The sequence below is a fragment of the Semicossyphus pulcher genome, unplaced genomic scaffold, assembly GCF_022749685.1.
Source record: "Semicossyphus pulcher isolate SPU_LCO1_2020_fin unplaced genomic scaffold, fSemPul1.0.p SCAF_5, whole genome shotgun sequence".
In the NCBI taxonomy this organism is placed as follows: domain Eukaryota; kingdom Metazoa; phylum Chordata; class Actinopteri; order Labriformes; family Labridae; genus Semicossyphus; species Semicossyphus pulcher.
In genome coordinates, this window is record NW_027211726.1 from 26,957,721 (window position 1) to 26,985,707 (window position 27,987).

The 27,987-nt window shown below is 39.3% G+C and overlaps 1 protein-coding gene across 2 annotated transcripts; it reads right to left on the bottom strand.

Annotated features, from left to right (window-relative positions):
• On the bottom strand, positions 1–23,123 carry LOC138609100 (CMP-N-acetylneuraminate-beta-galactosamide-alpha-2,3-sialyltransferase 1-like). Of its 2 annotated transcripts, none has more exons than XM_069681722.1 (7): positions 23,033–23,123; positions 15,917–16,208; positions 14,043–14,239; positions 13,684–13,851; positions 12,699–12,735; positions 12,441–12,560; positions 1–766 (listed from the first exon to the last, which is right to left on the bottom strand). In XM_069681722.1, exons 2-7 carry the CDS (start codon positions 16,166–16,168, stop codon positions 731–733), a joined length of 810 nt encoding a protein of 269 aa, XP_069537823.1. In that variant the 5' UTR covers positions 16,169–16,208; positions 23,033–23,123; the 3' UTR covers positions 1–730. The 2 variants fall into 2 exon arrangements, with proteins under 2 accessions (XP_069537823.1, XP_069537822.1); XM_069681721.1 differs by lacking the exon at positions 1–766 and adding an exon at positions 1,851–5,787.
• Between the last annotated feature and the right edge of the window lie 4,864 nt (positions 23,124–27,987).

Consider the following 27,987-nt stretch of genomic DNA (forward strand, 5'->3'; position numbering starts at 1 on the left):
ACATACTTTATAAGCATTATAGATTATTAAATGGTGCATACATTACACAAAAATGTAATGTACAGAGGTGGGAATTTAAATATTTTGCTGGGAAACACAAATTGAGTCACATTAACTTGCCTCCTGATTGGACCACAAGTTTAGCTTAATTCAGAACTGATCAGAAAGTAACTTGGAACACACACAAGAATGCTCTTAAATGTATGACTGACATCTGTTTTTCAGAGTGAGAGCAGGAGAGAGGAGGAAATGTGTGCGTGTGTGTGTATGTGTATTAAGATGAGAGAGAGGAGAAACAGACAAAACACAAGAAAGGCAACCATTGTCAACCAATTCTTGTTGATTCCCCTTTTGTTTTGTCTGAGGGTTGTGTAATCCTTCTAACTCGACAGTCTTTTCATAAGAGAGTGTTTCAATGTTAATCCCTTGATTGTGAAACAACGTCAATCCCACCCAGGCGTGACCAGAGAGGTATGACGGTTGTTGCTGTTTTAACCCCTTTATCTCCTGAAAGGTGGTTTCTTGAGGTGTCCGGGGACCTGGGATCATACTGGGAAGTTACTTTTGTCATCTTTATGACTTTGAGTGCAAAAGCCACTGAGAAGGCTCCAGGATGTCTGTGTAAACATCCTCCCCAGTGTTGATCCAAAGGTCCATCCCATTAAGAGGGAATGCTGTTGAGTATTACCACACCAGTGAGGTCCACCTCTGTCCTTGCTACAGACCCCGTTCAGCCAAAGGACATGAGGAGATGCTCCTGCCGCTGCTGAGAGAGATGGAGAGACACAGATGCAAAGCCTGAAATCTGCAATGTTGGACCCAAAAATGCTGAGGCCGCCAGGAAGAACTTCTGCTGCTGCCACTCTGACCATCGTCAGGTGAACAATAATATTTCAAGTGTTAAGAGTTGATGTCAATTGTTGATGTTGTTGACAATAATGCTAAATTACTCATTGAGAAATTAATCAAGATATTTAATAAGAATTAGACCTAAACTAGGATCCTTGATCAAAGGTTGCTTCACGATTTTCCTTGGTGCGCCTCAAACTCTCCACTGCCGAATGGTGTTTTATACATTCAATCAATTGATAAATCTCCAAAGATACGATCACTGATTTGACTTGATTTAATGTCAAGCTCATTTAAAAACTGTTCATTGTGCAACCTATTCATTGTGCTCACTCATTTATTCATTTATTTTCTGTTTAGTAGTTTAGTCATGTAGTTAGTAGTTTTCGTTTCATGTTTAAAGACCTCGATTCTGTGATTTGTGTGTGTATAAAATGGTAGTCACTGTACACCATGGCCAAGAACCTCGTAGCAACCCTGAGATCACAAGTCTAAATTAATTAATAACTAATTATACGTTTTCCCTGTTTTGTCAAAATTGAGTGGCGTCCAACATTGAATTTAAGGTAAACCTAAATTCTGTTATTTAACAATGAACTAATCGTTTCTAGGAGCCGAAGATGAGCGCCATCACTCTCCGTCAGCTTTTACACCAATGTCTGTGATAATGATGCATAACTTTAAGTTATGAATGATTGTTACATCATTTGCTATTTATTCGTTTTTGATTATTAATCTTTTTAATCGTTACATCTTGGTGCCAGATACCATCACACACCTTCAGAGGTCTAGTGGAGTCCATGCCTCGATGGGTCAGGGCTGTTCTGGCGGCAAAAGGGAGACCTTCCCGATACGTATTCTAAAAACAATTTATTATTATTTATTATATTATTCATGATAACTTATTATGTTTAAAAACTATTAAAATTAAAATCAAGTTAATAAATGTATAACCAGTGCATATGGAATGGAACGTTGGAACGTTGTCAATTTGCTCACGAAAAAATAGGGTTTCTTGTCCTATATAAACCCTGTCAGGGTTTAATTCTGCTATAATGACTGTACACTCATTGTACATTATCCCTTACATAAAGACCTACCTGCTGTTTATCATCCTTTACATACCGACCTGCTGGCTGTACATCATCCTGCTTTTTACATGCCTGTTCACCAAAGAAATCACTAAGTGACACTAAATATTATTTGGAAACTATTTTATTTGTCACAAATTAACAATGACAATAATGGCAATGGTCCACATGATCCTGAGTTTCCTGGTCACTTTCCAATAGATTTACTGGATGACTTCACAGAGAGCCTTATGGTTCATCTCATAAGCCAAAAACAAATACAGGAAAATACACATACATCATTCAAGCAAACAGAAACAAACAAGAGTCCTAACCTACAAGTTAAACACTGAATTTTTTTTTATCTGCAACAACCTTGTTGCCCACTTAAAGCCCCTGTGAGGAGTTTTTCGCTGGTTATGAAACAGACTGAAATTAATTCTGATGACTTTATATGACCTGATTGATTATTTCTATATACTTATTTTTAATGCCTGAAACTGCTGGCGGGGGGTGGGTGTCAAAGAAGCGATTAACTGCACGCTGCCTTTGTTTACGTTTCCCAGGCAAAATTTTAAATTGAATGATACATAAGGTTGTTAAAAACCAACACTTAAAGCTGAAGTAGGTAACATTTTAAAAACTAACTTTTTGTCATATTTGCTCAAACTGTCCCTTTAAACATGCAGTAGTACATGAGAGAGATAATCTAAAAAAAAGTCATGTTCCTCTGGCTCCTCCTACTGCTCCTAATGGCATTTGTAAGAATCCAACACTCCCGAAACACACAACCAATCAGAGCCGAGCAGTCTCTCAGGCTGCTGTCAATCACACGCTGCGCAGCACCGCTCCTCCGCGCATGTTCACACGGTCGAGCTCAACTTCTTTAGTGTGCGCAGCGTCAGCCGGTTTGTGTCCACAAAGGCAAAAAATCAACCAAAGGGAATGAAAAAACTGCCCATCCCTCCATTGCCAACTACGGCTTTCACTACAAAGACCGTTAAACTGAAGAAGAGAAAAAAGAAAGAGTTGGACCGAGACAGAGACGAAATGAGAGTAAACATTGGAGCGGCATTTCCAAGGTGGAGAGAGCTACGGGACCTGAAAGGATTAAAAAGCGATGCTGAGTTAGACAGTTCTGCTCGACAGGTAATTACCCCAGCTTCATTTCTGCTGTATTTATTTTTTAAAAATGTTTCCACATTGCTAAGATGTCTGCGGTTTCTGTGACGCTGTGTTACATTGGTGTTGCAGTCGGGCTAATGTTAGCTTGTTCTCAATGCGGCTGCTGTTTAGCGTTGTTTTACGGCGGTGTGGCTGATAATATGTTTATGAAGAGCCCAGGCAGAAGGGGTGTGGAAAAAAAGAGATTCACTTTAGTATCGCTATTCTTTTGTTAATGATTTTTTGAATTGCCAGCAGAATCCTGAATAGATATTTACGCTGAGCTGTTTCATTTAAATGAACATTTTTCATTGGGGGGGAAATCCTGCTTTTATCCAGCAGATGGCACAATGGTGGTGTTATATGAGGTCTGGGACAAGGACAGCACTTGATAAATTTGTCATTTCTAACTGCAATTCCGGCATTACACTGATTTGGTGGCAGCGCTGTATCATAATCAGTTCAGTGCTGTGGAAAAGGTGCCGCCGGAACTGCCTAAGAAGAAGAAATGTGAAGGAAGAAGGAGTGAAAGAGAAATGGGCGCAATCAGAGTGCAGGACGAGGCATCAAGACGAGGGTATCTAGTTTCCAAGTCATTGGAAGTGTATGCAAAAAAAGATGTTTACACGATTTTAACGACACTTTTTATAAATCCTCCCAGATCCTCTCGCTTAAAATTGTAATATAGAGAACACTATCACTACGTATGTCTGTATCAGAACAATTCCTTTTGCATGATTTGTTGTTAGGTTAAGACACCCTGTCTAACAGATTAAACGCACGGCCGTTGGATGCGTGTTGCAAGGTGGCCATCGATGGAGCAGACCAGGAGGCCTTGGGCTACAAGGAGAGCATGAAGAGGTTTTATAAAACCACAAACAGGATGCTGAAATGCTCTGTCTCTGGTTTTCACCTATGAAGATGAAAACGTTTGTATTTAATGTTTTATTTTTATTTCAAACTACTTTGTTTTTAACTGTGTAAGTGAACACATTGGCTCTTATTCTGTATCAAATTAAAATTTTAACAGTGCACATCTATTTGTTTTTACTAAAAAAGGCTTCAAAGAGAGAATTGTCCTTTCTTCAATTGTTTTACATTTATTGTGTAAGCCTAAAATGAAACTCTGGAAGACTCAGATTGACTTGTGATGTGCATAGATTTAGGATATGTATTGTCTCTTAACACTCGAACTACCAAGGCAGTCATTTTGACTGCTTTCAAAATTTGCAACGTCAATAGGACCCTGACTTTTCCTAAATGTGTGTATATTTTATTCTAACATTGTTTTATCATTACAATTTCAAAACACAAAAGAGATCTGAGTATTACTACCTCGAATGACCATAGCAATCAAATTGACTGCATGCTTTTTACAAGGGGTGTCATATTTCACTATTTGCTACGTTTTCCCGCTCTTTCTCCTGCTCTATTGTTTGTTTTGTTTTTTATGCTCTGTGAAGCTAAAATCTAGCTATAGCTTCACTCAAAACCCAAGAGAGGCAAAAATGACAACTACTGACAACATCCTGTTCAAGAAATGCACCAATGAGATGATGTCACGGAGGAACTTGATAATGCGACTCGCAAATGAACTTCACTCCAGACACATGACAGCAAAAGCCAGACAAATAATGGTGATCATTTTCATTTCATTTTCATTTTGTGTCCTGATGTGTTTTTTACCTATTCCATCAATTTATTCTTAGATCTTTTTAGTGATTATCCAAATGATATGCAAATAATATCTGAGCAGTCAAAATATCTGCTATGGTCATTCTAGTAGTTTCAGAATTCTGGTTGACCGAGTGTTAAAGTATGATTCAAGTGTCTTTGATGGTCTAGTGATAAAAAAGAAAAGAAAAAATCGCTAAATCGAATCACAATTCTTAAAGAATGGCTATATATATATATACCTCCCAATATCCCTGCCGATTCACAGCCCTACCAGGCAGTGTTGCCGTTTCGTACATTCTCCTGATAGTTCTGTGTGCCTGTACTCTCACGGCTGAATGTTCACAACATCAGTGTGTTACTGCTTAGTTGGCACTGTCTTTTCCACAGTCTCTGTTAGCAAACTAAGTGCTGGTGGTTTTGCCAATTAGAATTTGCTGCAGACTGTGATTTCCGCTGGTTTGATGTGTATCTGCTTCAATAGTGTTGGTGGTGTAATACAACGGCTGCAGTTGTTGTCATTTCACGTTTTTTCCAGGGTGTCCGCCATATTGTATGTCTGGCACCTTCAGTTGCTGTGGTTACTAGTCTGCCTGCGCATCACAGCCTCCTCTGCAGGGAGGGCTTTGGAGGCAGGACTGAGCACCGCGGAAAGAGAGGGGGAGGGACCTGAAGGTTATCTTTCAAATTTTGAAGCAAAGTCCGCTCTCTTCTCCATCTCACCACAAAATGAAAGTTTTAGCTTTAATATACCACTGTAAAATGCACATTCACATTTTCAGTGCTCTTCAAAAATTCAGAATGGATGCTGACACATCAATACCGTTAATGAGCTTGACATACAGAAAGGGAGAAAGAAAATTCACCATCCTTTAAATAAAACAATTTTTCCAAACTGTGCTAGTTGCTCAATAGCTTTATATTCGTACTTTCCTTGATGATTTCCAGTTCTGAACTTTTTGTTTTGGAGTATTTCAAAGTAATGGTTCCAGATTCCACGTCTGTCTGCGCCGAACCCAAACACATTGACCTGGGAACACCAAAAAATATGCTGTGACTAATAATTGATTTTTGTTGTTATCATTTTACAATGTGCATATCTACAGATAACATTTTTGAAGGCTGTCAAAAAATCTAGTATGCCCATAAAAAAAGCAGTATTCACAAGCATTTGTCAGAGAAAAGCAGCTGTTTCATATGTCTGTAAAGGTTCTCAGTCATCCAGGTCAAAGCTTAATCCAAAGGGCAACTGGACTTGGTTGAAGTTCTTGAAGACGTTTTACCTCTCATCAGAAAGGCTTCTTCAGTTCTAAACTGACGGGTGGACGGAGCAAGAAATATAAGCCTCTGTTGTCTTTTGGTATGTAAATATATGTGTAATCAATCAAGAATTATTAACCTGGGCTGTTGGTGGGTCGTCGGGTTTACATTATAGGCAACCCAGTCTTGCTTCAAAATGTGCAATAGCTACGTTGGTCCACGGTGCAAAACGTATTAGTTTCACAATAACAGCTCTAAAATTGTGAGATGAGGTGTTTTTTCCCCCCAATTCTTTTCTATGGGCCTGCGTCCCGTCATGTGACTGACGGTTTCTCTTTGCTAAAACCAAAAACATGATGGACATTTCTTTTATTTTCAGTGGAAAATGTAATCTAATATTTTAAGATAGTTTCATTCGATATTTGTGTTATTTTATGTAACTGTTTGATTACGTGCTTTTAATGAAAACATATTTGAGAGTGCCCCAGGGCAAACACTTTTTGTCGGTAAACCTGGAAGTTACGTTCACAATTGCTTCGAGATTTATTTGTCGAGATAATCATCAGAAACCAAGATCGTCATGCATATCTGAGGCTATCTCCCAGCACATGGAGTTAAGATCAAGGCCAGGTATGTTGGGCTGTATGAGCATGCACATTTCTGAAATCTGCTGAAATAGTCTTCCTAGAGTGCCGTAAGTGCCCTGAACTATTGACCCTACCTGCATGAAATGGGATCTTTTCTCTTGGATAAGGATATTTTTATTGTCATTCCATAACATGTTATACATAAAAAGGATCGAAGTGGGGTACTCGGGACCCGGCGCTGGTAAATGTCACTGATGGTGGAATGCATATTTGGTAAGCATATTTATTGGACACAATCATTTATGATTATATTATTAATAGATATTAGATTAGATCACAATGAACTACAGTTTTGCGTCTAACCAGAGGTCCAAAATAGCGGTAAAGTACATATACTGTACATATATATACATACACACATAGAGTATACAGAATATGGATGATATGAGAGGTCTAAGGTATATACAGTATGAGCAGTAGCTAAAAGGATATGTAGAATGAGCAGAGTGAGTGTAAGCACTGTGGGCAGCCGTATTCTAGGTATCTAGTAACGAGCAGTCCAGTCCCTTCTGGTCTCTAGATAAGGCAGTAAGAACAGGATTGACAGCATGTACAGTATGAGTAGGGTGAGTATAAAGACTATAGTAGTATAAGTATGAATATATAGTATTATGTACTATGTAGTATTTAGTTTAGTTTAGGGGCGGCTGTGGCTCAGTGGTAGAGTCGGTCGTCTTTTAATCAGAAGGTAGGAGGTTCGATTCCCAGTTCCCTCAGGCTACATGTCGAAGTGTCCTTGGGCAAGAACTAAACCCCCAATTTGCCCCCAAATTGAATGAATGTGATCACTGATTGACAGTTGGGCACTTTACGTAGCAGCCTCTGCCATCAGTGTATGAATGTGTGTGTGAATGGGTGAATGTGACATGTTGTGTAAAAGTGGCCGCAAAGACTAGAAAAGCGCTATAAAAGTACAGTCCATTTACCATCTACAATCCTCAGTTCACTAGCATTGCTGTTTGGAAGCAGTTTAGTCCCTATCCCAAGCCTCCAGATTGATTGTCCATGGTAAGGGAGCATCAACAGAGTACCTTTATTATGGTCATCGACCTCCATCGATACGGTACATATGCACCTATAATATATACCATACACCATATCATTTTCAAGCACCTTTGATAGCCCTTAAGTATGTTGCTCTATGATGAGGGCCAAGGTCGAGTGGGGACTTTCCGCTGGTTTTGTGCTTTGACTGTTTTGTGATCTGCTGGTTTTGTGCTTGCTTGCTTTTTTGTGATTTGCTGGTTTTATGATTTGCTTGTTTTGCTTGGTTTTCAAATCACTTTCTACTTTTGTTTTTAAGGTGCTATATAAATAAAGTTACTATTATTATTATTATTGTTATATACATATGAATATGTACATATATCTATACTAGGGCTGTCAAAGTTAACGCGATAACGAGTTAACGCACATTCCCTTTAACGCCACTATTTATTTTGACGCGCGATTAACGCACGCAGGTTCTATTATTATGACCCTCCGCCCGCCCCATAGTTTGGGAAATCGAGAAGCAATGCAGCGGCAATGTTGTGGATAGCAAGCACGAACTGCTAGATGGTTCTCTGGACAAGACAAAAGTTATTTGTATTTACTGTCCATGTGAACTGAGTTACCACTAGAGTAAGTCGAGTCTTAAATACCACTTGATGGCCAAGCACACAGCTGATGCAGAGACCCCCAGGTTGTAAAAAAAGTATTTAAGGGATTAAACTTTGACTAAAATGATGTTATTTTTATTTACTACTGCAGACTCAATGACTTATTACTTAGGAATGTTACATTCAGGTCAATATGCCCGTCTGATATTGCTTGTTGGGTTTCAGTTTGCAGTGTTATAATTTCAGCATATTTTTTGAGCATGCAGTACCTTTGAGGTTATTCTGTGGAATATTCTGGATAGTATTTGTCATTGTTTTGGAGTGTTGCACATAATAATAAACACAATAATACACATGCATTTGCAACCTTTTCCTGTCTTCCAGTCGCAGGTCAGAGTGTTGTATATATACATACATTACTGTGCAAAGGTTTTAGGCAGGTGTGACAAAATGCTGTAAACTAAGAATGTTTTCAAAAATATTAAAAGTTGTTTATTCTTATCATTTTACAAAATCATAAGTGACCCAATGTATAAATAGCAAGTGATCTTGCGCCACCTTTAGCACCTGTGTGCATGTTGATTTTGAAATGAGCTGTGGTCGAGCAAAGGGATGGCGCGCTGCTATCTAGAGGACGCAGAAAGCGACTGTGCCTTAGACCAACAAAAACCTGGTCTAAAGTCTAAAATATATGGCGCAATCTGTGTTTGCTTTTTAGAGGGTGCATTATGGACGTACATTGGAGGGTTCACAACACCAGTCTCTGCTTTTCACTCACTCTACTCTACTCATAAGGAAAAAGCAGCGTGTTTGCTGATACAGTGAAAAAACGTTGTTTAAGGGACAGGCCGCAAGCTTCGGTTTCCCTCGTCTCCTTAAATGATGATACTGCTTTGGGTTTGTTACCGATCTGCTGAGAAGTGCAGGAAGACATGGACAAGCTCACCGCTGCCTCCACACCCCTGCTTCACCTCAGGAAGATTCCCGCTCGGGCCGCACACCGTCCAAAAACTACTCACACCTACACAAAACTCTACTGCGCACTCATTCAGACGCACGCTCTCTATAATACAGCAGAAACTGAAACAAACTCACATACACGTAACTAGGAGGTAAATGAATTACCATACTCAAACATAACTACCTGTGGAACCGAAAATTGTGCCCACAGATATTAAAGCACTATCAAGTTAGTCTCATTACGCAGAGTGTCCATTACGCACGAGAATACAGCCATGTTATTCAGCAGCAACAACAAGTAAATTAACATTTAAAGTAGGGCTGTCAATTGATTCAAATATTTAATCGCAAATTAATCGCAAATTTATTACCTGTTGTAAATGTACCTTAGAGATATTTATAAGTTTTTAATACTCTTATCAACATGGGAATGGACAAATATGCTTCCTTTATGCAAATGTATGTTTATTATTATTGCAACATTCCAAAACAATGACAAATACTGCCCAGAATATTCTACAGAATAACCTCAAAGGTACTGCATGCTCAAAAAATATGCTGAAAGCATACCATGGCAATCATCGCATATACCAATAATTTCTGTGAGAAGCACATCACATGTAGACTTACTCAGTGTGGATTACCCTCTTTCTAGATGCTTATTTCTTCCTTCCACAGTTTAATTGTACTCTCTTCTTCACCTTAATTCATGTTTTAATTCACAATCTACTTTAATCTGATTACTTTGCTTCACTTTCTCTCGCAATTCAGTTCTCACAGCACGTGACCAGCGTGTGCACGAGGGACTTTATGAATGACGTAGCGATCTAAACGATCGATCGTTACCGAATGACATCTGCACCTTTTATAAGCTTTATAAACAGCAACAATCAATGCATTTACAATAGGGACATACGGAGATACACAGTAGGAATGTTTACATTGCATTACAGAACTGCATATGATTGTGTGCGGACAGAGAGCGTCCTGATGTCCTGGGACTCCTGTCACTGTTTCAGTGCTCTTCCTCAACAAGGAGAGCGGGTGAACGACCGGCAAAATGTATGTAGCAGAAACACTGCCGGTGCTGCATTGCTTCCTGAATTCTCAAACTACGAGGCGGGCGGAGGGTCACAATAATAGAACGCGCGTGCGTTAATCGCGCGTTAAAATAATTAGTGGCATTAAAGGGAATGTGCGTTAACGCGTTATTAACACGTTATTAACACGTTATTAACACGTTATTAAAAACATGAAATTTGAATGAATCTGAGCAGGCCTACAAGCTGTAACTGTTAATGCTGCACTTTAGTCTTTGTGGAAAGTTAAGTTATTTTAAAAAAAAGAAATCTGAGCAGGCCTACAAGAGGTGATTGTTAATGCTGCACTATATAATTGATAGTTATACTTCAAAACTATCATAGTTATGATAGTTATTGATATGATATTATATTTTATATTTTTTATTTATTTGAGAATCTTTTATTTGAGAACTTAGTAGTAGTTTCCGACATTCTATTCTATTCTATAAAAAAATGATACTGCTGTTAAAAAGTTCGTAATAAACTAAAATATATATATATTTATATGTATATGCATATGCATGTATGTCTGATGCCTGTCTGATCAATATCTTGTAATCTTCAATAAAAAAGACAGTTTGGTCTACTATGTATAAAGCGTCGGTCTTTTACTTTATTGATAGCATTTACGCTTCAAAACCGGTATTGTACACTGTATAAAAAGTGATCTTGGTTTCTGAAGATTATCTCGATAAATAAAATGAACATATTTTATGTTTTGGCGAAGCAGTGGTGAACGTAACGTCCGGGTTTCCCTACAAAAAGCCCTGGGGATCTCTTTAATATGTTATTAGTAAAAGTACGTATCAAACATCAGACAGTTACATAAAATAACACAAATACCATAACAGCTCAGATAATTACACAAGCCAAAGATAAAGGATTGAAACAACAAGTTACGTGTTTCAGCGATATCAGCATCCATAGCAACCACCATAGCAACTGCAGAAAAAGTTGCAATTCTACATTTCTCTGGCAAGAGCTGAAAGAATCTTCGTAGTAACTAACCAATGTTATTTCGAAAATAAAAGGTACATTTCTCGCTAGAAATGTCACCTTTTATTTTTCCACTGAAAATAAAAGGAAAGTCCGCCATTTTTTTGTTTCAGCCAAGGGAAACCCCTCAGTCACATGACGGGGCACAGGCCCATAGAAAAGAATAGGGGGGGGAAACGTAGGCATCTCACAATTTTAGAGCCGTTATTGTGAAACTAATACGTTTTGCACTGTGGACCAACTTAGCTATTATACAATTTGGTGTGAGAGTGGGTTGTTATAGGTAGTGGCCTGACACACCACCTTTCAGTGTTAAGGTAGGTGGTTTCTAGCTTTGTTCACCAGTCAGTTTAGTAACTGAAGAAGCCTTTCAGATGAGAGGTGAAACATCTTCAAGAACTTCAATCAAGTCCAGTTGCCCCTTGGATTAAACTTCGAACTGTTTTATGTGAACATCATTATTCACATAAAACAACTGCAAAGGAGCATTGACTTCTATGTAACTCTCTTTCTCTCTTAGTCATAGAACACTTTTTTTTAACCTGAAAAACGACCCTCTTCAGCCACTTTTGCACTTCCTCCTGGAGCCAGAGGCTGGTTAGCCTAGATTAGCAAGCCTGGAGATGAGGGAATAGCTACATAACAAACTGTCCCTTTCTAACTTCTGTTTTGTACATTCTACATTACCAAGATGTGTTATGTTAATCAGTTAACTGTAGTGTTACGGCTGCTAGGTGATTTTTTTTAACCTTTGGACAGAGCCAGCAGAGCTGTTTCCCTTTTCCAGTCCTCATGCTAATTTAAACTACCCAGCTTCTGTTTCAAGCTACATATTAAGCATCCTATTGATGTTCTTATCTAGCGATCGTCAAGACAACATAAAACAAGATCTCCCCAAATTATGAAGTATTGCTTTACACATTGTGCGGGCACATGTTACCCTGACTCAAAATGAACACAAATACAATGCTTTTATTTAAAAAAAAAAAAAAAGCTTTTAAAGATATTTTTGAACTCTAAATTTCTATTTGTCTCTCAATCGTCTTTTTTCTTGTATTTGCTGAATCATCACGATTACTTATTGCTGTAAACTGTAAGTGGAATGGCATAAATAATGATAGTGTGATATGAACCTACCTCATCACAAATTTGCAGGCTGAGAATCAAAGTCATAAAGCCAGTAGACGGGTACTTGCCCTTCTTTTGCAGCCACGTTTCATGAACATATTTCATGAAAGCTGGATTTAGGATCATCACCTGTTATAAATCAGACTTGGCCTTAAACCGACACTTAAAAATAGCTGTTTTTCTGCAGTTAATGCACATTACTATACATTTTTTTACTAGATGAAAATGTATATGCAAGTTTGATGCAAAATCATTCGAAATACTCACCAAATCCTTGTTCGCTCTACTCTGTGAATTCACGTTCCTGTTGGAGGTAACATTGGTTGTTAAATTCAGCAGGAAATGACCTGGTTCAATATTTCCTGTCTTTACAAAGTATTGCTTAGAAAAAATAAATGTTGCATTGTAAAAGTTAATCTACACATTATTCTAAATTCATAAATGCAACTATCCGGTTATTCACGTATATTATCAGTCATGACATCTGGGGATTTCTTTTCAGTACATTATTTCACACATTATACATCATTGTCAGCCATTGCATAGGAGTCATGACTGTTGCTGGCTTTTCCCTTCAAAGGGACGGCGGGGGGCCATTATGATGAGAAGACCGTTTAGTTTAAGTTAGCCAGTACATGTCGTTCACCCAACACTCTCTCAATGGAGATACAAGCGAGCAAGCTCTTTTTTTGGGAGCATTTTGCCTTTATGATACAGGAAAGCTGAAGAGAGACAGGCAATGTGGGGAGCAGAGAGCGTGGGAAGACATGCACCAAATGGATCGGCAGACCGGGAGTCGAACCTGCAATCAGTGCGTCGAGGACTGTAGCCTCTCGACATGGGGCGCCTGCTCTGCCAACCGAGCCAAACCAGCACCCCTCCACAAGCTCTCTGAACTACTTTATTCTGATAAATACACAACTTCAGTCAGTAACCACTACAGATAGAACCACGGCGGAAAAAACTTATTCTTCAGCTAATGAATGAGCCAAGGATGTAGACTGTAACTTGCATAGCTTGGCATTTACTAGCCCTTCTCTCCTCTCTCTACCCTGTCGTCCAAATATGGTCACTTCTGGCTCCAGAAAACCAACATGGCAGCGGCCATAATGCTGAGGCTTTATATAGGCATTTAAGAAACCAATGGGGGAAGTTACAGTGGTCAATTATGTTTGCTGTACAGCAAGCTGTAATATAGTCAAAGAAGAAGAATACAGCAAAATGGCAACAACAACTTTTGTTTGATACGTACGCTGGTTCGAAAGCACTGAGGAGCCATTCCAAATCCCTTATCTTGAATGGAAACAGCACAAGATGAGTGGTGTTGTCCAGATAAATAGCACTCGTTGGATACATCACATGATGAGTTGTTTTGGTCCCAACATCTTTCTCATAGCCTTTGGTAGGGCCTCGGTTCATTCTAAATGAAACAGGGGAATACATATTAAATATCATGCAGCCAAAAGAAAACTAAATGGTGATTGAATTTGGCAGATACATTTTTACTCGATGAAACTAGAATGTTGTGAAACTATCAGAAAGACTTGAAGAACTTTAGAGGTGGCAGTAATTTTGTATTGAGTGTATGAACTTTATTGTCTGATGATTTACCTTATTACAACATCATGAAAGTCTATTAGAGGTCCGTAATATGATCCCTTCAAATTACCAGAATTCCCCACCACTGCACAAGTCCTGCAGCGGTCAGGGCTGGATTCTACAACATCTGGAACGGGTGGGAACACATGAAACAACTTGTCCACTGTCATCTGGAAGAAACTGAAGTCGCGTCTTTCTCTCTGTATTTTCTGACAAACGTAACATAAAGACAAATTATATAAACTGTATTTTCATTTAATCCCACCCACCATCTACCTGTAGTACTGCCTCATTTCCACAACAAAAGCAAGTTACAGCTTTAATTCACAATTTCACATGCCTCCAGGGTTAGTGTCACAAAGCTATTTTAACTAAGGGTAAGTAAGGTCAAGCAGAAATAAGTGGTGAACGCCACATTTAATGACGTAAACACAAACAGTATACATTTCTTGTAACCTTAAAGAAGGTTATTTATTCAGAGGTTATGTTTCATCAATGGAAAGTAAAGCACGTCAACACTTCCGGTATGATTTTTCAAAGTAAAAGCCCGATCTGGCATTCTGACTTCGCTCGTCTGTACACAATGCTTTTATTTTGATGCGTTTCCAGGGCTGGTTTTGTTTTTGTTTTTTAAATAAACTTTATTTGTAACATTTCCATGAAGGTGTTTGTGAGATAAAGTCACTCACAAGGCTCCTTTTTGTGGTTACTGCTTAATTTTCCTTGAAATAAAAAGGTAGTCATCAGCCTCACGTAGGTCATAAATACAATATGTTTGTAAAAAATAAATAAATAACATCAGGTTACAGACGTTATTCCTTCTGGTGGGATATCTCTCTTTCTCTCTCTTTCTCTAGCTCTCTCTCTTTCTCTCTCTCTCCCTAGCTCTCTCTCTCGGCTCATACGGTTGTTTTCACCATATGTTAATAAGGTCTAGTTTCTAATGTAAATAAGACCGTTTTCCAACTCCAAAAACCTGAATAAACAAGGACCCAAAACTGATCCTGGATAAGGCAAACAGCCAGGCAAAGTGAAGAGTGATTCATGTATATATTTTATTTACCTTAATTAATTATAATTTACAGTTGAGCAGATGCCTCTTCATTATTTCCTGTCGGCCTATATAACAAATCTAAATGGCATTTATAAAGTGAACTATACACCACAATGTGACCTTTATTAAGTTCATGTGGAAAGACAGGGCTGTCAGCCCAGCTGAAGCCGCAGCCGACATGCACACAGTGTGAACACTTTGACGGCGTGAGCCGGAGCGCATGTGTGCAGTCTGAGCTGTTAGACTTTCTAAATACAGAAGTCATAAGTTCGCTAAGTTAGCTCTTATAAATAAGCAATAACCAGGAGCATTTTCAAAAGTAAAGTTTGTGGACAAACATTTCACATTTTATGACTTTTGGTTGCACAACAATCATTACCATGAGTTTGTGTGTTGAGGGCTGAATTTGGTCAGGTTTATGCACCATCAGAACCCAGTATGGTTTAGAAAATAAATCCTGGTTTGGGTTCAAATAGATACTTATGTAAATAAACCTCCACTATAAGCAGACTATGGCACTTATTATACTACGTCACCAGACTCTGACACCACATCAGAACAATAAGCTGGTGGACATGCTAATGATGCTATAGGGGTACAGCTGCATTTTTTAAATGTTTGCCCACTGACCCAGCTGCACTATTTGATGAGTTGGGAGTGAGACCGAGGATGCAGTTTGCAACCTATTCTGGTTTCCAGTGCAAAAGGTGCTGATGTAACCATAGTAATAGTTGCCAGTTTTGCTGCAGGACTGGTTAGTATATCTCACAATTCACAGTGAACAAAAAAGAGAATACTGGTGCTATGTCTTTAAGGATAAGTTGACATTTACCTTCCACCAGTTGAAAGCATCCTTTGAGATATTATAGTTTCTTGACAAAAAGGGCTTATGAGATGCATTTACAACCTTCCTAAAGCCTGCATCATCATCGTTTAAGCATTTGTGACATGCACAAAGGCTTGACTGCTGAGGTCCGAGGGAATGCAAAGTGTGCTCCCATGTTAACAGCACACCAATTACAGCAGTGATCCACAGAAGGTAAAAAAGACATCTGAGTTTGCTTTCTTTCAATATGGAGAGCATCTTGGCAGCTTGAAGCTCTTCAGTGAAGAACAGAGGCAATCTGTGGATACAATATGTAATAAAACACATTAGTCAGTTTATTATCACAGAAACCCTGTCATGAATAAGCCTACAGCAAAACAAAAACATACAAAAAAAACAACCAACCTAGAGTACTACAGTAACACTGGAACAAAAACATTAAGCTGGTGATCTATATTATGTGGGACTCCGTAGTTTTCTCTGGACCCCTGCCAACTCCGACCAGTGATGACATGTATAGCCGCATGTCATCATTCAACCGCTGGCTGTCGAGGTGGTGTCCAGCAAACGATGTGGGCTTCATAGATAACTGGCAGACATTCTGGGGAAAGCCTGGTCTGATTAGGAGAGACGGCATGCATCCCACTTTGGATGGTGCAGCTCTTTTGTCTCTTAATATGGCTTAGTTTGTTAGTCGTAAAACCTGACAAGCCAGAGTTGAGACCAGGGGTCCGTTTCAGAAAGGAGGTTCAACAAACCCTCAGTCTAACCCCGAACCGGGGTTTGACTTACTCGGAGTTCAAATTCGCTGGCTTTTTGGTTTCAGGACAGCCGATCAGAGTTAGTTCTATCAACTCTGAGTAGGTTCAGCCGGAGTTGAGTGCGTGCACATTGACTATAAAAAGCCAGCATTAATGGAGCCCCGATACCACGATTCACCATGGCAACGGTACACAAAAAAGAGGTCCTCCTACGTCACACCAGTGGAGCTCGAAATCCTCACACAGACGTTCAGGTAATACGAGCATGTTTATAGAAAAATAAAGTAACACGGCTGCAGCTGCAAAAGAGAGAGAAGCGACGCGGGAAGAAACTGCTGCTCGAGTAAACGCGCAAGTTTGACTGAATTGTCTATTTATTTAATACTTAATCACGACTGGAAGCTAAAATTTATATTAATTTAGGAAGCACTTCAAAATAAAATACCAGAACATCATTCAAAGGTGCGGCTCAGGCAGAACAGGCTCATGGCTGAACCTCACTTCAATCATATTCTAAATATTAATGAAATATCATTCAGTGGCTGTTTTAATGTGCATTAGCTTTACCCCTAACATGATGCTGACTTCCCATACATTATAATTTATGTTGATTAAACTGAATTGTGTTAGTTAAAAAAAAAAAATCCAATAACTTACGGCGTCTTATTTGAGTGCTCTCTGCAATGGTGATGGAAAATCTATAAATGATTACTTTGACACAGATTTGTCTTTTGATTTTTTTATCATAATTATAAAAGACTTTTGCAAAGGGGTCAGAGCACCACAGAGACGCAACGTTTTTTTTTTTCATTTGTTACCGCTCAAACACACGCGTGAGACGGGCTGAATGAATAAGGAAGTTGAATAAGGGTTTTATATGCTAGAGGGAGGAGACGGAGCGAAACTCTGAGTTTCCTGAAGAAAACTCGCTGCTCGCGACCAGGTTAGGTTCACAGACACTGTTACCATAGTAACCAACTCAGAGTTGAAGTTACCTCTCTTTCTGAAACGGCAAACCCGAGGTTTCCCTCATTTCAGGGTTAACAAACCCGGGGTTTTCACGAAACCCGCTTTCTGAAACGGACCCCAGGAGGCAGAGCTGCAGTCCTACATGCTCCTCTGTGCTTCTCTTTGAGCTGTTTCCCAGCCACAATGTTAATGTGATAGAGACTGTCTGCCCCCCAACCCAGAGCTTTTATTACAGTTAATTTAAAATTGAATTATTAAATGACTAAATCATTCAAATCTAATTAAAATTAAAACAAGTTGTGCCAAAAAAAATGAAAATGAAATGTGGTCTGTTAAATATCAGATCTCAGTCATCTAAAGCTCTATTAGTAAACGATCTGATATCAGATAATCATATTGATTTACTCTCTTTAACTGAAACTTGGCTGTGTCAGGAAGAATATGTCAGCTTAAATGAATCCACTCCTCCCACTCAGTCACTCATATTCCTCGAGACATTTGTCAAGGTGTTGGAGTGGCAGCTATTTTCAGTTCTAGTCTTCTAATCAACCCTAGACCAAAACTTAGTTTCAGCTCTTTTGAAAGCCTTGTTTTTCACATCCAGCTTGGAAAACTTTACAGTTCTTTTATTTGTTATAGTATACCGCCCTCCTGGCCCATACTCCGATTTTCTAAATGAATTCTCAGTTTTTATCAGATTTAGTCCTGAGTACAGATAAAATAATTACTGTAGGTGACTTTAATATTCATGTGGATGTTGATAATGATAGCCTTAGCATGGTTTTTTGTGTCTCTCTTGGACTCTACTGGCTTCACTGAAAGTGTAAACCAGCCTCACCGCTTTAACCACACCCTCGACCTTGTTCTAGCTTAAGGCCTTGAAACCAAAAACTTAAGTGGCTCCATGGTATGACTCAGAAACTTGTAACCTGGAGCAAATGTTGCGTAAATTTGAAAGAATGTGGCAATCCACCAAAACAGAAGAGTCTCGTTTACTCTGGCAAAATAGTCTTAATAAATACAGGAAGGCCCTACGGCATGCCCCTCCCTAATGGAAGAAAATAAAAACAATCCCAGGTACCTTTTCAGCACTGTAGCCAGTATTGAGCTTTGTATTAAGATAAGATAATCCTTTATTCTTTCCATAACAGGGAAATTTACAGTGTTACAGCAGCAAAGTGGATAGTGCAACATTACAATAAAGGGCATATAAAAATAATTAAGTAAATAAGCGTATCCTAAAAAAGATGTACAGAGCTGATTCCTATAGCCCTCGGCAGTAATTCATGGGATCCTTTACTAAAATGTGTAACCTCCTGCCCTTAACTGGTGCACATTTATCTTTGGAAACTGCTCAAAAACCTGTTTACCCATGTTTACCTCGACAGTTTTTCTCCAACTGACCTTTGTGAGGTAAAGTCTCCTCTTGAAGATCTGACAAACCCAATGTTATGAATCAAGTCGCTTTACTTTTAAGTAAAAAAATTCTCTCTGTTTGAGTCAAAATGTTCAAGCTTATAGTTTCAAAATCCATGACTTCTAGAACACACCCCCAAATAATATTTGCACAAGAGATTTGCCCTCATAAACCAAATGTCGTGGTAAAATAAATTGCCCCCCATATAAGTTTAATTTTAACCAAGTTTCCCTCCATAATGATCCCTGGAAAATTCCCACACCTGAGCGAAAATTCTCTTCTTCTAAACCATCAATCCTGATTCAGGCACCTTAGCTAACTATAGACCTATAGCTAACCTTCCTTTTATTTCAAAGATCCTCAAAAAATTTGTCACTAATCAATTACGTGACTTTATTCGATGATTTTATTTGATGATTTATTTGATGTTTATCAGTAATGTCCAGTGTGACACGACAGACCATCACATACTGTTACAGAGACTAGAACAGTTAATTGGCATTTTAGGAGCCCCATTTAGTTGGTTTAAATCCTATTTATCAGATCGATCTCAGTTTGTTAATGTTCATGATGTGTCCTCTATGCACACCAGTTAGTCATGGAGATCCACAAGGTTCTGTGCTCGGACCGATTCTTTTCACTTATGCTTCCTCTTGGTAATATCATGAGGAAACACTCCATTCATTTTCATTGTTATGCAAATGATACTTAATTATTCTTCTCAATGAAGCCAGATGACACCAATCAGCTATATAAACTAGAAGCATGCCTTAGATGACTCGAAATTTTCTTCTACTTAATTCAGACAAAACTGAAGTTATTGTGCTCGGCCCCAAACACCTCAGAGATTCTTTCTCTAATGATACAGCTGCCCTAGATGGCATCAGGCTGACATCCAGCACTACTGTTAGGAAGGTCTTCTTTCACCTTCACAACATAACAAATATCAGACACACCCTGTCTCAAAAATATGCAGAAAAACCAGTCCAACCAGTACATTATCCGCTATCAGGCTGATCTAAAAAGTCTCTAAAGACTCTTCAGCTGGTACAGAATGCTGCATTACCCTCTCTGCACTGGCTTCCTGTGAAATCAAGAATATAATTGCAAATCTTTCAAAATCCTTCTACTGTGTAATTTAGAGTCTTATGTACATACAAGTAAGCATCTCAAAAGTTTTAGAAATTAGTTTTAATCTGAACTCGAGTTATTGCCATTCTTTCTTTGTTAAATTCCCTGACGCTGGGGTTAAATTGGCTGTGGTTATGTTTGATATTTATCAAGTCATACATTTCCTTGAACCAATCATCCACAGTTGTCCCGCCCTCACAGGTGCAATAACACTTCTGTGAGCCGTCCCGGGGTGCACATCTACATTTTGAGATGACAACGTCTCATTCTTTTATTTTGTAAATGCCGCGGACTTGGAGAAGCAGCGGTGTTTCCGCTACATTTATTGAAATGTTGCAGCCGCTGCTTCAGAAGTCGTAATTAAACGACTCTTTGTTGATTTGTAGCTGAAATCTCCAATCGTCCATTCTGTCCTCATTGAGGAAGAGCACTGAAACAGTGAACTCGCGAAGTTTTGGCAACCAAATAAACAACAGCGGAATCAAAGGAGTACGGGGCCGGGGGCGGGGCCAATAGCGATGCAGAGAGCAGAGGTGCAGGTGTGTTGGGGGACTGAAGCAAGGTGATTGGATTAAAGTAGTTGGTGAATTAAAACTTAATGAGGTGAAGAAGAGAGTACAATTAAAGTTTCTCAGTAAGAAATAACCATCTAGAAAGAGGGTAAGTCTTCATGTGATGTGCTCTCACAGAAATCATTGATATATGAGATTAATTGAAATCAATTGATTACAAAGCCTGTAATTAATTAGATTCATTTTTTTAATCACCTGACAGCAATAGTTTTGATATGATTTGCACATGCGCACATTCCTGGGTAGTACAACATATCCTCTACCCTGCTGCTGAAAAAAATCCAAGAGGAAACGCTGTTTTCCCATGCGCCATTGTTGTGTTGACAGTTTCCATGAGAACGCGGACAGGCGGACCCGGCAGGTGTCAATCAACATGGGATCTGCCACGCCTACACAGTCCTGAGAAATGGTCTGAATAGCCAAATGAGCTGTTTTTCAAGAAGATTTTTTAGTGGTTCTGAACATTTATTTTCACTCAGATTTTTGTGGATGCTTTATGACACACTCAACTCTGATATCATATACACTACCAGTCAAAAGTTTGGACACATTTTCTCATACAAGTGAATGGGAAAGTGTGTCCAAACTTTTGACTGGTAGTGTATGCATTTTTGCTATTTTAAGCGGAGTTTCCAGGGCCTTTAATGGTCAGGCACCATCATATCTTAGCTCATAGTAATAGTGCCATATTACCCCTCTTCAGCTGGAAAAAACGCGGACCTGGCAACCCTGGCTTTGCATCCCATGAAACTTTGATCTTGAAGCCTGATGCCCCACTAAAGCTCTGTGTTTATCAGTGAAATATATGAAATACACAGGATATGGGCATATGACAGCCTGTTGAGACCAGGTTTATACTTTAACTGTGCGCAGAAATACGGACGGATCGAAACGTTATTGATTCAGGTATGAGCATCAAAACACACTATGGATCATATGGATTGCGCCTTCCCTCTCGTTGGCTCGTCCCGCATTAAAAACTTAGATGCGGTCTCCTTACTGAATAAAAACAGATACAATCTGTCTTTATTTCCTTGCGTGTGACCGTGATTTATGCGTGTCGAACCCCGGTTTGTCAAAAATATTATTGGTACTGTCTGGTCCATGCAGTCAAAAAGGTTGGGAACCCCTGCTCTAAATAACATTAAAAAAAGAGTACGGTCTTGACCTGCTCTTTTTGTAAAGTGTCTTGAGATAACTTTGGTTATGATTTGGTGCTATACAAATAAAATTTGATTTGATTGATTGATTACAATGTATAGTAAACTATATGTATAGTAAACACAAAAGGAAATATGCTGTCCAAGTTACATGTAATCATGGATAATGTCTCCCACCCACTCAATGATGTGCTGGTTACAGCTCCTGTGGGAACTATGGGGAACTTTCATTTTGTGTCTTTGTGTCACTAATGGTCTTGCTTGCATCTGTAGGTCATATATTGTAGATGCGTCAGTATTAAGTTCAGTCTGTTTCATAACCATGAGAGCAGTTGAGCACAGGAGCCCATTCAGCGAAAGACTTCCCCCGAGTTGCACCACAGAACACTACAGGAATCATTCCTGCCTGTAGTCATTAAACTTTTCAACTCCTCCCTCTGACCGTCTGACACTCAGACATTTATCTTAAACTGTGCACTGAATACTGAACAATATTTACTTTTCCAGTCAGGAATGTTATCTACATAGCTGCATGAATACCTCTTTTAGTTTCCTTGTAGAACATCGTGTTGCTGTTGGCTTTCAAGACTGAGTCTCAGGTGTCATATTATGCTCATACAAATGATTTTACAGAGTATACATACGAAATGAGAGACTTCTGTTTGGTTAAACGGAACATTAACAGTCTACAAGTTGAATGTTGTGTAAAGTACAGTGTGAGACAACAGGGAGGATATTCAGAGGTGTTTTAAGCTTTAAAGACAAAATATTTAGCTTGACTCACCTAAGCAAAGAACCTCCAAATAGTATGATGTTATTAATATTATACAAATAGTATTAGGTTACAAAGTAATAGCATTTCCTATTTAATTGTGTCTTTGTCATGTAACTGCTAACAGTAGATGAACGCAATGTCAAAATTGTCACTCCAGACAAAAAGCATAGAATTAACAAAGTAATTTACATTAACTAGTTTGTTTTTCCATTTTAAATTTGAGCTTTCAACACATTAAAACACTACATTGTGTAAATATATGCCAGGTTAGAAATAACAAATACAAAAATACAAACATTACTAAGAAATATATATTTATAAAGATTTTTTTGCTTACCTGAGAAGAGATTAAACAAAAAACAGACGTGTGAGGCAGGACTTGAATGACTGTTGATGATCCTGTCGAACATCAACTGTCCAACTAGAATCCACTGGTAGAACTGCCTTTTAATCAGGATGGCAGCATGCCATAGTACACCATGCAAAACTCTATTCTATTTATTCTGAGCATTTCCTGGAAACGCCTGTGAGGTCCTGAACTTGTCTCTCTGTGTTAAGCATACTGGCTGTCATTGTTGTAACTCTCTCGCGTTATTCCCGAACTCCTCCCCAGGGATAAATAAAGTATTTCTGATTCTGATTACAAGCTAATTTCTAGTTACTTTCAAGTATCTACCTTAAGATCTAACAGCCACTATGGGTAAAACAACCCTACAAACCAACTGATAAAATAACCTGACCCAGACGCTCTCTCTGCAAACAGACCAATTGGTTAACAATGGCACCAGAAGGAGACGGGCACCGCTTCGCTGCGCATCCGCCTAATGGGCAAGTAATAATCAGGGATTTCCATAAGCGTCGGCTGTTGGCCAAACAGCCGACTGGTCACTTAATTACAGCCAGCTACTTTTTCCTTGATTCTCATAAAAATAGTTTTGACTAACAAGTTGAGACTCACTTTTCCTCTACATTTGAGAAGCACCCACCTCTGCTTTAAATCAATACGTGTGTTAAAGGAGTTCAGTCTTGTACTGAGCTACTGAGGTGACTAACTCAGGAGTGACCTGGCTGAAGCGCTTCGTCCTAGTTAGTAATCAGGTTGAAATGATGATTGGCAGCCAGACCAGATTGCAGTTAAAACAGTCTTTTATTTCATATCTCCATGAATTCAGGTTAAATACAGTCCATTTGAAGTGCACAGCAACAAAAACACAAAACTTACGCCAACAACAAACTTCACACTTCCGCGGTCAAAAACCATTTGCCCTCCAGGATCACACACCTGACCTAGGCAGTGAACTTACGAATACTTATACCTGCGCTGTTGTAGCACAGCAACACCAATAGTTCAAACACAAAATTGCACCTAAATGATGGCTCCTGCACACCGGCCCTTAAATGTTTATGGCAGGCAGACATAACAATTTAAACAACCAAAGTAAAATTAAAGAGCCAAAGTGTCACAAAACACTAATATGTGACGTTCATTAAAGACAATCAAACTGACAAACAAGTTGCCTTGCCAAACTTTGCATGTTAAGTATCTCTTGCAATTCCTTCTCATGTGACCAACACATAAACATGCAAAACAAACTCCACTTTCCTTCAGAAAGTTTATTTTTTCCTTGAGCTTCTTTCCTTTGAAATGTTTGCATCCCGCACTGAGTGACCAGAACCACAGCAGAGGCATGTAGCTTCTTCAGTCTCCTCCAAACCAGATGATGCCTCCTCACTTCCTTCAGTCAAGTACCTTAATGTTATTGTAGTGGCAATATTTCCTTTTCCTCTGCTGCTGAGCCGTGATGTAAACCTGGTGAGCCTTTTTCCAGTAACAGCAGATGGCGTGTCCTGTATGTTGCCAAACAACGGGTCAACGGGATAGAATTTTGACATGATGCTCGATCAGTACAAGATCAGTAAAGTGGGCCCTGTAGTTGGTGTTTTCCATTATTTCAAAAGCTGTGGTCTTCCATTGCTCCCTCATTTTGTATGGCAACTTTGAAATAATAGCTCTCAAGTGCACTGGCATGTCCAGTTCCTGCATATACTGGAAATCCTCCATTACAATGCTTTACAAGGACTTTGATTGTAGTGCTTTCACGTCCTCTGATTTTATTGTTTGCCATGCCAGAGCCCTTTCCATGTAAGCAGTTGCAATTTTGTAACGATTTCCAAAATTTTCCTGGAGAAGTTCCCTTGCTACTGCATAGCCACGCTCAGGATCCATGTGCTGGCATCAACGCATCAGTTCCTGAGGGTTTCCTCGGGTAAACTGCTCCAACAAGCAGTCTTCCTTTCCTGCCTTTCTTTCCACTCCTTGTTCAAAAGCTTTAATGAAGGCTCTGTATTGGAGAGGATCCTCTTCAAATGTGGGAATTTAGGTAGCAATGACTGGTGCTGCTGCTGAATAAGAGCTGTTGTTATTTCATTTCGTCTTTGCATGACGGTGCGTATATTTCCAGGTGAGGTTTCCAGTGGTAATGGGAACTTTGTTGTGCTGCTTTCCATGATAAAGACATGTATTCCTTTGTTACTGGGTTTACATCATTGTCAGATTCCGGTTTCCTTTTTTCCTGTTCAAAATATAAATTGTATTGCTTTTGGTGGTCCTTGCATACATGTAAGTAAGTTGAAAGTGTTGAAAGCGTTTCATTTTTTTTCTCAAGGATCTTTTGGACTTCTGAGTATGACTGCAACTAATTATAATTTATCGTTAAGTGATTATTATTATTTTTTTTTTCAACAAATAGACACTTTCAAACCAAACATCTGGAGGGGACGTTATTAGAGTGGAAAAATAGTGAAAAGCTTTTTGGACTTAATCAAATGATTACATCTTTACATATAAAAATGTGAAAAGCTTATTTTTTTACATTTTACATCATGTAATTACCAGTGGGCTTTTCAGCCAAGTAAGAAATGTGCAATAAACTGAATATTTGATTTTCAGCATGCTCTGTTAAACTGCAGACCATACTATACTTTCACCACTAGATGTCAGACTTGCTCTTCTATTTGCTCGATTGTGTACTTTCTAAAACTCACTGATTGGTGAGAGCACCTAAACAATTCACAACTGTTAAAAATAGATGAACATAAACATTTGAATGTAGCTTTCTCTTCTTCTTATTTATCCATTGGGGAATTTTATTTTTGAGAGTCGTATTTGAATTTAACACAAGATGCTTGTGCCCTAATGTTAAGGATAAGCACTCAGCGAAGAAACCCCTCCCCTTGTGCCCTCATCCCGATACTTATACTGTAGCTAACCTACCACATGACCCATAGTGGTCACAGCAACCCAAGCAGCATTGCCAACTTCAACAGACCCAGGCTCCACCACACAAGCTTCAGGAATTGCGCTCCAGGTAACGCCAACACTACAATGTTTTAAACACAAAAGTGAAAAAGAAAAGGGACAGGGACGGCAGAACCAAGGTGAGGTGCCCTGTTCAGGGCTAGCACTCACCCCCGCCGGACCGGGCTATACGCTCTACCTCCCCCCACTCCCTCAGTTTCATGAGGGAAGAGAGGTGAGAAGAGGGAGCAGGAAAAAGCAGTGAGAGTCAGCACTTCAACAGGCTTATCAAGTGGGCACCTCCCTTCACCGGTGTTTCGTCAAGTTAGGCCCACGACACCTCAGGGAGGCCCAACAGTTAGCTCTGGTGTCCCAGAACCAACCCCCTCCATCCTAGGTCTCACCGTCCATCAAAACTTTGTACTATCAAAGCCTTATGCACAAAGCAACTATTCCTGGTGCCAACTTTAAAAACGGTATAGAAGAAGGATTACTATTACATTTGTTTTGGACCCCAGCTGGCATTGTTTCTCCTCATCCAAATCCACTGGCTTGTTTTAACTGCTTTGTCTGACATCTCCTTTACTGCCTTCTGTAGACTCTGCCCACGCACTTCCAGTTCTCCCAGTATCGAGATAGTTGATCGTGCTATGAACGCTCTACATTCCACTTCTACCGGACACACCCTTACCTTCCATCCTCGCTGTTCAGCTTCTGCTGCCAAATCTGCATATCTAAGCTTTTTTCTTTCAGACGCTTCCTCCACTGAATCCTCCCAGGGCACCGTCAGTTCTATAAAATAAACTCTCCTCTGACTAGCAGACCATAACACTATGTCAGGCCTCAGGTTAGAGCAAACTATCTCCTGTGGAATAACAAGTCTTCCTCCGGAGTCTACCTGTATCTCCCAATCATTAGCACCCTTTAGCTGGCCTGAATCTTGCCTGCTTAAATCCCTTACCTCCTTTAAATTTCTCCTCCTCATGGAAAAATTGAAAGGCTACTATCTATTCCTGATTGCATCCTGACTTCCCCTGTCGCCTTCTACCTTCAATTCCTGCCGCTAAATTTTCAAGACCTATTCAATTCAATTTTATTTGTATAGCACATTTCATACAGATGTAAACTCAATGTGCTTTACAGAAGATAAGAACAAACAAACACACACATAAATAAAATACGCATAAACAAATGAATCCAGAAAAACAAATTCAAAAAATATAGAAAATGAACTTGTACTAACCCATACAACACTCACATATACTCAAAGTATAGGCCTTATGCTCCCTGACCTATCTCAGTAAGAGCACACACGAGGGAATCCACATAAGTCCATACACAAAACACACACACAAACAAAAACACACTAACAGTCAAAGGCACAAGAGAAAAGTTTCCACAGATCTCAGGTCAGGAGGTAGTTTGTTCCAGAGAACAGCACCATAGTTATTGAACGCACCTGCACCTGCTTTGGTTTTAACTTTAGGTGCATGCAGGAGGTCATACCTGATGATTTGAGGGATCTGATTGGGCTATAGCCAGTGAGAAGGTCAGAGAGATATTGGGGTGCCTTACCATTTAAAGCTTTGTATACAAGAAGTAGTACTTTAAAGTCAATTCTGTACTTGACTGGAAGCCAATGAAGATTTTTCAGCACTGGTGTTATGTGTTCCATTTTCTTGGTCTTGGTTAGCACCCTGGCAGCATTTTCATTTATATATTTTTGTGTACAAGGCCATGCTGGGTAAACTGCCCTCATATACAGTATATGTAACCTCCTTAAACAGACCTCCAGTAGTCTTCAGCTTTGTTCCACTAGGTGGCTCTCTTACCAGGTTCCAAGGGTTTGTACAGAGCTAGGGAAAAAAGCTTTATCCTACTTTGTTGCCTGGACTTGGAAAAATCTGCAGAGTAAATTACATCTTGAAAATCTAGTCCCCCTGGAACAATTTAAAGCCATGTTAAAAGAAAAATGTAGCTGCTTCATTTGAGCT